Here is a 13694-nt window from a genome sequence, read left to right on the forward strand (position 1 = left end):
AGGAGCAGGGTAATACCAGAAAAGACAACAATTATTGAAAGGTGACGTTTTCCAAGAAGGGCCATTTAACTATAAAGCACAATCACTATTTTCAAATGATGAACCTGTTTTACCTTCTTGTTGACACTTCATTTACGAGTATAAAAAACAAAACAACTAATCTTAATTGAAGAAAAGCTCAGAGTCTGATACGGATACTGTATGGCAACTGTACATTAATAACGCAACTATATGCATGCCATGTCAGCTTACCAATTTTATTCAAAAATGTAATAAAATGTATTAAAAGACTGTATGGTGATATATCATACATTACGTCAGAACTTAACAAAACTTACTTTCTGCAATTTCTTGTTTAGGTCATCTCCAGCTGTGATCTTAAACTGTAACTCTGCTTCATACTCTTCACCCTCAAACCGCTTCCGTTTGGAGCTCTGGCTGTCTAAGTCCTCGGATTTGGAACGCTTCCGTCGGGAAGTCTCACCTGCAGAGGCAAACATGCAGTAAATCTCAATACAATTTAGAATATTCTGTTTAATATAGATAAGAAAGAAAACTTTTACAATAGAAGAAAACAAGTGATTTTTAAGTAAACTTAAGTAACCTTACTTTTCTCTGCTTGAGGCTCATCTGCATTTTCCTGTTTTTTCTGTTCTTTGTCTTTTTCGTCTGGTTCTTCTGTAATAAATTCAATTGTATCTACAACAAGGATAAAGAAAACAGAATTACCCTCCACTTCTCACCTGATTCACATCACTAGGCCATGCTGCTTCACAGAACATCTGTAGGCCAGTGACGTGCGGTGAGGTCAATGGCTGGGTAGGCACACATGGAGATGGCTCTGAGTGCTGGGAGCTTGTCTCACCCCCTACTCACTGTAACTCTCCCCTCACGACACTAAGCTTCAGTGTCAATTGATTCTCCCTAACTGCATCACTGTGTCTTCTCTTGCTGCTGACAGCTTCGATTTCTAAATGCTGCTGTGCATTTCCTGGTCATTAATCCCTGTTTGAAGGGTATTTTCTATCATTTTTTATTGCAAATAAATAGTTATTTTTACTTGACCTGAGTGCCCAGTCATCAGATTATCCATTATAGGCCCCTCACTTACACTTACACACAGCGAATGCTGACGCAGGAACGTGAAGGACCAGCAGACATCATGGTCAGTTAAGCAATATTCCTCACCTAAGATACTGCATTCTAGTGTCCCTGTCACTCTGATACTGCGTTCCTTTCCTGAGGTGGTGCGAGCAGTGAAGGAGGTGCCTACCTAAAGCATTTTCTGGACAAGGTTTATATACATCTATACAACACCCTGCCGACAGTTTTTGCCAACCTGGGACACTTACCTTCATTTGGAAACTATTATCCATTATCTGATGAACGCACATTGCCGACTTATACGCTTATACTGATGAACCTTCCTATATTACTGGATCTTTCCTAACTTTATGGGACATCAGTCCCGAACACCCAGCCTCAAGTTTTTGCCCACCAGTCATTATACATATCATTACATTCTTATCTGCGATCACATCTAGACCAACACGGGCCACAATTTTCTGGCCTTTGGGCCTTAGATATCTAGTCGTCTCTTTCATCAGCTAGTTTTTAGCCACTGACCCTCCATTATTTCTCCATTCTTACTGCAATACCACAGAGAGCTTTATCAATTTATTTTTACTCTTCCTGGTCACGACACATCCAAGGTGTCCATCAGTGCTCAATGCACGTCGTCCCCCCATACTCAGAGGCATGCCTCTATTAGCTCTCTTTCTTTGCAGCTTTCTGCCTGTGGTGTGGCCCCGCCCCCAGGTCTGCAAGCAGTGTCTGAATATACAGAGGTGAGGCTGAGCTGTCGCTGCCTTTTCTCCCTGCAGTCCCAGTGAGCTCCACAAAGCTGGTGAGTGTTAACTATAAAAATTATTACAATAAGATGTTTATATGTCTTTTGTATTGTTCTAAACACTTTTATATCAAATCTCAGGAGTATAACAGGGAAGACTCTGCCTTCCCTGACTGCATGTCCTCCTGTAGGCCAGGCTGCCTCACAGGACCATCTGTAGGCCACGCTGCCTCACAGGACCTGGAAAACTCGTTTACTAACAAAACCTTGTATGCAAATGATGCAGAGTGCTATTCCTTGACCCTCAATTAAGTCCCCCAAAAAGGTAATGTTTCAGAATTTCCTCAATTATACACCGATAAATTAGAGTGACTGGCCATTAATTATCCAACATGTTGACATCCAGAAAACAAATTGTATTTTTAAAAAAGCATTGGTAACCATCAACCCAAATATCATAACCTCATTGTATACTTTCCTACAACTGATAGACCATTTCTGATGGATAAATACACATTAACTATAAGGGGAGTGGCTTGGCAGACATATTGAGAAGACATGTACAGAGGAACAGCAGGAAAAATTAGTTTTTTTTAGTGAGGTGCACAAGTATCTTGTTATATGAACACATAAAACGTAACTTTTATTAGTATATATTAATACCCTCTCATCATAGGTGAAAATCTATTAAAATAAAGCAAAATAAAACAAAATAGTGAAGTAGAAAATTATTAAAATAGAGGCTGTGCAAAATCGCGATCCCTTATCTTGTGTGCACCTTTCTTTATTGTACCCAATATTTCTTGACAGTACATTATATAATATGTTGTTTGTTACAGGAATATATTAGCTGCAATGGGCTATCCATTTGGATCATGGCTTGTGCAAAATGCCTTGTCATATATTTAGGTTGGAAATGTTCCCCTGTTGTGGCGTTGTCCGGCTGGACCCTGCCTGCTTGGCTCCGTAACAGGTGATCTGCTGTCTGAATAGCACAGAACACTGCAAGCAATTCCAATGTGTTTATCAGCAGACTCTCTCAGTGATATCCAGCAGCCTTGGAAGTGATGTTCCTGAATCACCGCTTCACATCCTCTCAGACTCGCATCTGTGGTGAAAAGAGTCCTATACCATATTCCGAATTTCTTTCCCTCCAGTAGGAGTATAGAGTTCAACTACCTGAGAAGGGGTATCCGCGTTCTGAGACTTAACCTTTTCCCGTGAAGGAAAAGATGGTATCCTGTTCACAGAGAGGAAGTCTAGCTGAAACGTCCTGGCATGAAATCGACCGTGAGTAAAAGGCCTCTAATGCCTTGACCATCTTCCCCAGGAGTTGAATGCAAACATGCACCGATAGCAGACAATGTCGAAGAACCGTCTTCACCATCTCCTGAATGAAAGTTGTTTTCTCCTGATGAAGGAACACTCTCTGGCATAAGGTGTCCATAAGCATACCCAGAAACTGCAGCCTCTGCGTCGGTTGCAGATGAGACTTGGGAAAATTTAGAATCCACCCATGACGAATGAGACAGCCGTGAGTCACTGTGATGTTCTGCAGTAATTGTACCCTGGAGTGGGACTTCAGTAGAAGATTGTCCAGGTAAGGAATAATAGTGATCCCCTGTTTCCGAAGGAGAAACCGAATCACAGCCATGACCTACTGTATGTGAATAACCTGGGGACTGATGATAAGCCGAAGGGTAAGCCCCGACTCTGGAAATGAGAGTTCTGAAATACGAATCTCAAAAACGCCTACTGAGTCGGCCAGATAGGGATGTGAAGAAAGTTGTCCTTGATATCCAGAGACATCGTGAAATCGCCGTCCTCTAGTTCCGCAATTCCCGACTGAAGGGACTCTATCTTGAACTTGAAAATCCTTAGGATTAGATTGAGATTCTTCAAGTTCAGAAGAGTAGGTCTTCAGAACCATGAAGAGACTGGAGTAAACAAAAACTTTGTCTGATAGAAAAAGATGGAGTGGAGCACTGGTTTAATCAAGTGACCACACTGATAATGCAAAAACGATTTTTTGCAAAGATTAAAACAGTAAATACATAAAATTCAAGTCTCTACACTGACACGGAAATATAATGTGGATGAGTTGGTGGAAAGTGGAGATGTAATAGCGTTGGATCACTCCAGGGTCCGGTTAATGGTAATGTCCACAAACAAGCTCTATATACATATCCACTGTTGTAGTATAATGTCAGCAAGAATGTGTGAAAGCAACCAACTTTCCAATTTAAATCTGTTCCTGCTTCCACTTCCGTTTCCACAAAAATCCCAGTCCGTAACAGTTTGCACTGGCCTAATGGATTTGGCCACTGGGCAGGAGTCCAGAACAGATTTATTCCAGGGCATAGCAACATGTCTGGAGGGCCTGGTGGCCATGCAACAACAAATGGCACAGTATGTACACGATACATTACAGGCATCGATGGTTTCCCCTGGTACTCCTGCAGTCACCGCTGTCTCTACCTCAGTGGTCTATACTGCTGGGTCTCCTCCTCATCTGTATCTGCCCACTCCCAGCAAGTTTAATGGCAACCCTAAACTGTGTCATGGAGTTCTACATCAGTGCGATGTGCATTTTACACTACAGCCTTCAAATTTCCTTACTCCGAAGACCAAGGTGGCATATATTGTATCATTATTATCCGGTTCAGCCTTAGACTGGGTTTCTCCGCTCTGGGAACGATCTGACCCACTATTGAATAATTACTCTGAGTTTCTAACTTCATTCGGGAGGATATTTGATGAGCCTGGGAGAACCACCTCCGCATCATACAGTATCTTACATCTGAAACAAGGAAACTGTCCTGTCAGTCAATATGTTATCCAGTTCCAGACATTGGCATCTGAACTCAAATAGAACGAGGAAGCCCTGACATCAGCCTTTTGGCATGGACTCTCAGATCGAATAATGGATGACCTAGTCACTCATGATTTACCCACCAGCCTCAATGATCTTATCTCGCTATGCAATAAAGTAGATCTTCGCTTCAGAGAACGCCAGGCGGAGAAGCATAGATCGGAACGCCCTAGACCACCCCCTACACCCTCTCTTGCCTATTCTCCTCCCTCATCTACAGATGTAGAACCCATACAGGTTAACCGAACCCGTCTCTCTAAAGATGAACAACAGAGACGTTTCCAAAAGAATCTCTGTATGTATTGCGGAGAGACTGGTCACCTAGTGGGCTACCTGTACCCGTAAGCCGGGAACTCCCGTTCCTAACTAGTCTTGGGGACATCCAGTTAGGAGTAATTCTTCTGTACCCAAAGAAAAATTATTCTGTCTTGTCTGTAGCCCTTGATATCAAGTCTAGTCCTATGTTTGTGTTTGCCCTTCTGGATTCTGGGGAAGCAGAGAACTTTATGTCTCTTCAGTTGGTGGATAAACTGAAAGTTCCCTGCGTCACCTTGGACCATGCTATCTCCTTGACCTCTATCGATGGTAGACCCATATTTAATGGAATTGTTTTACGATCCACCCAACATCTCCGGGTTCGTAACGGAGCTCTCCAATCTGAACATATCAGTTTCTTAATAATACCCAAGGCATCCCATGATATCATACTCAAATTCCCATGGCTACGTAAACACAACCCTAAGATTGACTGGATGACTATGCAAGTTCAGTATTGGAGTAAGGCGTACCAAGGTTCTTGCCTTCTGAAGAATCAACCTGTAAGACAGATTGTCTCTTCTGAAATACCACAAATTCCTGAAGAAAATCAATCATTTTCTGATGTTTTTTTCTGAAAAACAGGCCAACGTCTTACCTCCTCACAGGGAATGGGACTGTCCAATCTAATTGATGCCTGGAAAGAAGCCCCCTTATGGCCGCACTTATCCTTTGTCATTGCCATGTCGGAATACATTAAAGAGAATTTGGAAAAAGGATTCATCCGACCTTCTACATCTCCTGCCAGTGTGGGTTTCTTTTTTTTTCCTAAGAAAGATGGAGGTCTCCGACCATGTATTGATTACAGGGGTCTCAATGACAATCACAGTTAAGAACAGATACCCTCTTCCAATAATTACTGAACTATTTGACAGAGTCAAAGGATCCACCATATTCTCTAAGTTGGACCTCAGAGGTGCCTGTAATGTCATCCGAATTCGTGCAGGTGATGAGTGGAAAACTGTTCAATACACGTGACAGTCACTTCGAGTATCTGGTCATGCCATTCGGGCTTTGCAACGCACCTGCAGTTTTCCAGGGATTCATCAATGAGATCTTTAGAGATCTTCTATATGTCTCAGTTGTGGTCTATGTAGACAACATTTTGATTTTTTCTTCTTCTCCCGTTGAACATCGGCATCATGTTAATGAAGTTTTGTCTCAATTGAGGAAGAACCACCTATACTGTAAATTGGAGAAGTGTGTCTTAAGTGTCCAAAGTATCCCATTCTTGGGGTATATTATCTCCAGATCTGGGTTGGAAATGGACCCCAAGAAGGTCCAGGTTATACTAGATCAGTACCGGCCGACATCCCTGAAAGCCATCCAGAGACTCCTTGGCTTCTCCAATTACTACAGATGCTTCATTAAAGGCTTCTCCTCATTAATGGCTCCCATCATGGCCTTAACCCGGAAAGGTGCCAATTCTTCATTTTGGCCTCCTGAGGCGGAGACAGCTTTCCAGCTACTTAAACAAGCTTTCATTTCAGCACCAGTATTGCAACAACCAGATACCAGCAGGCCTTTTTTATTGGAGGTAGATGCCTCATATGAGGCAGTGGGGGCTGTTCTATCTCAAAGATTAAAAGACAATAGGATCCATTCCTGTGGGTTCTCCCCTGCAGAGAAAAGCTACACCATTAAATTGGCCTTGGCGGTACCTCTTAGAAGGCACCAAGTTCCCCTTTACCGTCTTCACCGATCATCGCAATCTTCTTTTTCTGAAAAACATACAATGTATTAGTCCTCGCCTGGCTCGCTGGGTCATTTTCTTTGCTCGTTTCGTTTTCACCCTAACGTACTGTCCAGAAGTTCAGAATCAAAAATCCGCTGCGCTGTCACGTAAATTTTCCGCTGATAATGACTTAGACATGCTATGAGATACAACTGTATTAGAATCAAAAGTCTCTGCCACTGGAAAGACCTTTGTGGCCCCGGAATTGCAGAGACAACTGTTGACCTGGGCTCACTCTTCCCGCTTTGCTGGTCACTCCGGCATCCGTGAAACCATGGAGTTCCTGCAAAGGTCATACTGGTGGCCAGCAATGAAGTCTGTGGTAGCTGAGTTTGTGTCGTCTTCTACCCAGTGTGCTCAACACAAATCCCCTTGACTTGCTCCAGCTGGTGAATTGATGCCTCTTCCTGTACCCATCTCGCCCATGGATTTTGTAACGGATCTGCCTCATTCCAATGGGTATATCACCATCTGGGTGGTAGTGGATTGTTTCTCAAAAATGGTCCACTATATTCCACTAAAGAAGTTACCATCTGCTCCTGACTTGGCTCATCTATTTGTGCATCACATATTTAGGTTGCATGGACTTCCAACAGAAATTGTATCAGACCGGGGGGTTCAGTTTGTGGCAAAATTTTGGAGAGCCCTCTGCTCCCTGTACAGGTTAAACAACTTTTCCACAGCCTATCCCCCTCAAAGCAATGGTTCCAGTGAGAGGGTGAACCAGGACCTCAAAACTTTCCTAACAATCTGCATGTCCTCATCCCAGGAAAATTGGTCCAAGTCTCTCCCCTGGCCCGAATTTGCGCACAATGCATCCTACCATTCTTCCTCTGGACAATCTCCCTTCTTTGTGATCTACAGTCTCCACCCAAGGGTTCCCGAATTTAGAAGCTTGCCTGATTTTGATGTGCCTGCAGTGGATACTACTGTGCAGAGCTTCTCTTTGATTTGGTCTCAAGTTCAGACAGCCCTTACTAAGACTTCACTGCAATCCAAAAAACAAGCTGACAGAAAATGTAGAGTAGTTCCTAAGATGCAGGTAGGGGATCAAGTGTGGCTCTCCACCCGTAATCTACGTCTTCGGGTACCATCTATGAAATTCACCTATTGGTTCATTGGACCATTCTCAACCTTAGAAGATATTAATCCAGTCTCCTATCGGTTACAACTCCCTCCATACTTAAAAATACCCAACTCCTTCCATATATCTTTGCTCAAGCCTTTGATCCTCAACAAATTCCTTCACGTCCTTCCTACTCCTCCTAAAGTCCAAACTGAAAAGGGGGTAGAATTTGAGGTGGCACAGACCGGTATGGATTCCCGCATTCGTCATGGTCACTTGCAGTATCTGCTGGATTGGAAAGACTATGGTCCAGAAGAACACTGTTGGACCAGGGCCGAAGACATCCACGCTCCTAGACTTATCAGGAAGTTTCACCTGACCCATCCTGGGAAGCCAAAGGAGTGTCCTGAGGTCACCCGAAAGGAGGGGGGTACTGTCACGACCAGAGTATCTCTTCCCAGGAGCCTGCGGTGCTTACTAGTGCGGACGTTGTGGCGTGGCCCTTCCGGCGGGGGAGCTGGTACTTGGAGACTGGCGCTGGGTGCACGCGGGGGTCTGATGTCTGTGAGTCCTGCTGGCAGGGGTAAGGCTATTAACATCACCATGCTGCAGGTGTCTGGGTGCAGCCATCTTGCCTCAGGTCATGTGACATAATGGGCCTATCCTGATGCATCAGGTGATCTCTCCCAGTCACTCACGCTCGGCTGCTGGGTACTTAAGGGGGTTTGGAGCTCCTTGTATTTGCCAGTGCAATGTGTTTCACAGCTTGCTGTGAGAGAGTTACCTGTGCTCCTAAGCTTTGTTCCTGCTCTGGTGCTACCTCTGCCTCCTGTCAGCTAATCAGCTACCACAGATCTCCCAGCACCACTCTGACCAGTCCCACAGCCTCCAATCCGGTGGTGACTGCCCTGTCTCCCACAGGGTACCCACTCCTGTGTTCTGAACCTGTCGTTAACTCCTCGTTCAGCCATTTATCAAGGATATCTAATTCAAACCATTCTACAGGATATCAGCATATCTCATTCAGCCATATTTGCATAATTTCTGGATTTCACTTTAGACATCTCTGCCACTGTTCTGGACATTGACTTTGTTCTCTATTACAGTGACCTATCATCCACATAACCCGGTTCTAAGTTTATTTACATTGGGACTCTAGTTACTATCTGTATATTTTCATGTCTACTAATATATAAAACAACCAACTTTCCAATTTAAATCTGTTCCTGCTTCCACTTCTGTTTCCACCCAGGGTCCACAAAAATCCCAGTCCGTAACACTCGGAGCACTAAAGGACTGAAACGAGAGTCCAGAGAAAGAACTTCTATAGAGAGGAGCTGCAAACGGAATATAAAAGGATTTACCTCCAGTAGCTTGAGAAATCCATTTATCTAGATCCACTGCAAGTAATACACTATCCACGAATGGAAGTGTTTTCACAGCTTTCTGCAATTCTGCATCCGCCTTCAGCAGATTACAATGACAGGATGCAGTAGCACACCTGCAGCTGTATAAATGGACTTGAGAGTATACTTTAAACTCCTGTCCGATGTCTTTAAAAGACATGGCCGCAGGAACCGGTAGCGTTAACTTCTTAAAACAGCCGCGAAACCAATGGCTCTATTGTAGTGGAATTCTCACAAGATTAACTGCAATGCATAAAAAAAGATAACCGCCTGGACATCTGAAACTTATTTATCCGGATGTACCCAAGCTGACATCAGAACATAATCAAGCTTTACTTAAACTGGAAATGCAAAAGCGTGTCTTTTGTTTCTTTAGAAAGAAATAACATGAAGCAGGATTAGTGTTTACCTCCTGTATCTGCAATACCTGGCAGATTGCAGAAAATAAAGCCTCTATCCCATTTGACACTGTTTAGTGGTACGGGAAAGTGCCATGGTTTTGAGATCCCATGGATTTAGCTAATGGACCTCCCCCATGCTTTTAGAGCCCCTGACCTGGAAGCCCCTCTATCTTTCCGAGAAGCCTCCAGCTCAGCAAGGAGAAGCCATTGCGTAAGCCACAGCATTCTATGCGCTGAAATCACTTCCTGTAGGTGATAAGGCAAACGTCATTGGAAGCTTCTCAAAGGAAAGACGTAGCTTCACCTATATGTTGTGCTAACGGAATAAGCTCTTTCACGGCAGATTATTTTTTTTACCCCATCAGCCAATTGCCCAAAACTCATTTGCTTGTAAGGGTCACATGTGCCATCCAAGACGGCGAATCTGACATCCCTGAAGATTATTGTTCAGGATGCAATTTTCACAGGGAGAACTCACAAACTCCACACAGCCAGAGCCGCAGTGGGTTACCAAACCCCAAGCTCTGCGACGCAGCAATGTCAACCACCACACCATCTGCGTTACACCATAGGGAGTTAAATGATGCCCTGTGTAAACTAATCTGCACAATATTTGCAGGTAAATAATCGTAGAGATGCCGTACAGCCTCATGTTACAGACCCCACACACACACACACAACAGTAAAGTGTAGTGAAAAAGGTCAAAAGAAGAAACTGGGATAGAGAGGCAGGAGAGAGCCACACTTTCCCTAACAGCACTCCTAGCAGTGCCAGAAAACACTAGGCATAGAAGAAAGTAATCACAGATACATAAATGTTCTTCTGACCAGTCTAAAACCCACTGTGTACTTACAGTTCAGGTTAGGCTACCAGTTTCTCTGCAGCAGCTTTTATCTTATACAGCAGGCATTGTCCCTCCATGTAATGGCCGCTAGCACACTTCCATAGAAGCGCTGGGGCCATTGGGAGGAAGAAGCAAGGCTCCGGAGCTTGGTCCCCAATCCCCCCCCCCACACACACACACACCCTGCTATGGCGCTTAAACTTAACTATAAGCGCTATGTCCATAAAGCTGTGTGCTCAACCTGTAGACAGTGGTCTAAGCAGTCGAGGAACCCAGGCGAAGTGCATGAACTTGCGAGCGGGTCCCCTCGGCAGCTCCATCGTTGCAGACATGCAGTGCAGCTACTGCCTTGTCTGTCCTCAATGAATCTTATAACTTCAGCGCAGCAGCGCTTCTATCTAATAACAAAACCCTGAGAAGCAGTGTAAAACACATCCAACTCCCCTCGGGCACGAACTAAGACTGGGCTTGTAGGGGGGTATAGAGGGGGAGGAACGTCTTAAAATGTAAAGTTCCATGCTCGAACTCAGCACCATTTATACCCCACTGTCTTTAGCCTCCAGTGTCCCCTAGTGGATGAAGGAGGCTTGGATAACTGGAGAGGGCTCTTTAAATAATTTAGAAGTGTGAAGCTCCTCCCCCCTCTATAACCCACCAGCCCTCAGTTTAGAAAATGAGGACCGAGAGGAGATGGAGAACAAGCGGAGTAAAAAAGGAGAGAAGAACACACGACTGAATCATACAACATACGGAACGAGCCGACCAGGCAGGCTAAGAGCGCAGAGGTGGGCGTCCAGTGTCCCCTATGGAATCAGAGAAAAGGATTTACCGGTAGGTACCAAAAATCCCATTTTCTCTTTCATCCACTAAGGGACACTGGAGGTGCTTACGCTGGGGACGTCCCAAAGTTTTCCCCACGGGCGGGAGCGCTCTGCGACACCTGCATATCAAGGCGGACAAAACGGGATGCCAAAGTAGCAAATGTATAAAATTTGTAAAACCTGACAAACGTGTGAACTGAAGACCAAGTGGCTGCATGTCACAATTGTGACGTGGAGGCTCCTCTACCGGCCGCCCATGACGCATCCACAGAACGTGTGGAATGAGCCGAAATGGACGAAGGAGGCTGACTGTCAGCACTAACATAAGCCTGATGAATAGTCAGCCGGATCCAATGTGCCAAAGTCTGGTTAGACACTGGCCAACCCCTCCGAACAGCATCCTAGAGGACAAAGAGAGACTCACACTTACGGAGGGATGCTGTCCTGGCAACATAGATGCGGAGAGCCCTAACCACATCCAAGGTAGAACCACCAGAATCCTCCACCAACGACGGTACCAAAATAGGCTGATTGATATGGAAAACCGACACAACCTTGGGAAGGAAGGTGGCTACCGTCCGGAGTTCCGCCTTATCAGCATGAAACACAAGGTAAGGTGGCTTATAGGACAGAGCACCCAATCCAGAAACTCTACGAGCTGAAGCGAGAGCCAGGAGGACGACAGTCTTCCAAGACAGGTACTTAAGATCAACCTCCTCCAAAGGTTCAAACATGGGCGAATGAAGAAACAGAAGCATAGTTTAGGTCCCAGGGAGCTATCGGAGATACAAAAGGAGGCTGCACGCGCAAGAGCCCTCAGGAATGAGGGCCAATTCCTTTGAAAGAAAATGGAAAGGGTAGAGACCTGCACCTTTAAAGTTCCCAGACGAAGGCCAGAATCCAGACCCGTCTGAAGGAAAAGCAGAACCCTGAACAACCGAAAAGTCCTAGACGGAAGACCCCGACTGGAACACCATGAGGTATAAGCACGCCAGATGCGATGATAATGCGCAGCCGAAACTGGCTTCCTGGTGTGTAGCATGGTGGGAATAACCGCGTCTGGGATGCCCTTGCGTCTTACGATATCGGTTTAAAGAGCCATACCTTTAAACGCAGTTGCGCTAAGTTGGGGTGTATGAAAGGACCCTGCTGTAGAAAATCCGGGCGCAGAGGAAGGGGCCACGGATCGTCTGACAATAGGGACCGAAGGTCCGAGAACCAAGTTCTCAGAGGCCAGTTCGGAGCCACGAGAATTACAGAGGCTGATTCTTGTTTTATCGTTTTTACAAGAAGACGAGGAAGAAGCGGAATCGGAGGAAAAAGGTAAACAAAGTCGTAGATCCATGGACTTGTCAGAGCATCTACTGCTTCCGCCTGCGGATCCAGAGTTCTTGACACGTATACTGGGAGCTGACGATTCAATCGTGACGCCATGAGGTCCACCTGAGGACATCCCCATCAACGTATCAGTGCGTTGAACACGTGTGGATGAAGTTTCCATTCCCCAGGATGGATATACTGTCGATTTAGGTAATCTGCTTCCCAGTTGTCCACACCCGGGATGAATTCCGCCGACAGGATTACTGACTGGTTCTCGGCCCACCGAAGGATCTGAGTTACTTCCCGCATAGCCATGCAACTCTGAGTCCCTCCTTGGCGGTTGATGTAAGCGACGGCCGTCGCGTTGTTGGACTGAACTCTTACCGGACGAGCCTTTAGAAAGTCTGTTGCCTCTATCAGAGCATTGTAAATCGCTCTGAGGGCCTGATTCAGAGCCGGATGCTCTTTCAGAGCGCTAGCTCTGAATCAGTGCCCCCCTTCTCTTTTTTAGAGCGGCCTCCTGGCCGCTCGCATAGCTGTGGGTGACCACCCACAGCTATAGTGAGCAGTCAAAAAGATGGTTGTGATGGTCACAACCATCGCGACCATCGGGCTTGCGATGAGACCCTTGCGGTAGGGTCTCGTCTGCCGCAAGCCCAGGAGTGCTTTTGGCTCTATCAGAGCCAAAAGCACTCCCACTGACATCACTTGTGATGTCAGTGGAGCCGGCCCCAGACGGCAGGCGTTCCCAAGGGAACGCCTCCGTCTGGCCAGCCACGCACCCGGCACGCCCACCAAAGGGGGCGTGCTGTCACTCACCATCGACAGCACGCCCCCTTTGGTGCGAGACCCATAGCGACGGCTTGCCCGTCGCTATGCGGGTCTTGCGCATGCGCACGAAGGAGCCGGCTCCCTCGTGCGCATTCGCAGTTGGCTAACATCGACCCGCTTGCGAGTGGGTCTGAATCAGGCCCTGAGTTCCAACACATTTATGGGTCACTTCTGTTCTAGAGGGGACCATCGACCCTGAAAGTGATAATCGAGGACTACTGCTCCCCATCCTC

General features: G+C 45.8%; 1 protein-coding gene across 2 annotated transcripts in view; it reads right to left on the reverse strand.

The window, feature by feature from the left end:
* The window catches only part of LOC148532273 (activating transcription factor 7-interacting protein 1-like), a 178510-nt gene that overhangs the window by 88369 nt on the left and 76447 nt on the right, over nucleotides 1-13694 (reverse strand). For both annotated transcript variants that reach the window (XM_088468040.1, XM_088468039.1), the window contains exons 3-4: nucleotides 610-699; nucleotides 339-484 (exon numbers count right to left, since the gene is read on the reverse strand). In XM_088468040.1, the coding sequence (XP_088324166.1) occupies nucleotides 339-484; nucleotides 610-699 (236 nt within the window). The remainder of the gene's footprint in view (nucleotides 1-338; nucleotides 485-609; nucleotides 700-13694) is intronic.

This window comes from Taudactylus pleione, unplaced genomic scaffold, assembly GCF_031769625.1.
Source record: "Taudactylus pleione unplaced genomic scaffold, aTauple2 ptg000080l, whole genome shotgun sequence".
NCBI classification, from domain to species: Eukaryota; Metazoa; Chordata; class Amphibia; order Anura; family Myobatrachidae; genus Taudactylus; species Taudactylus pleione.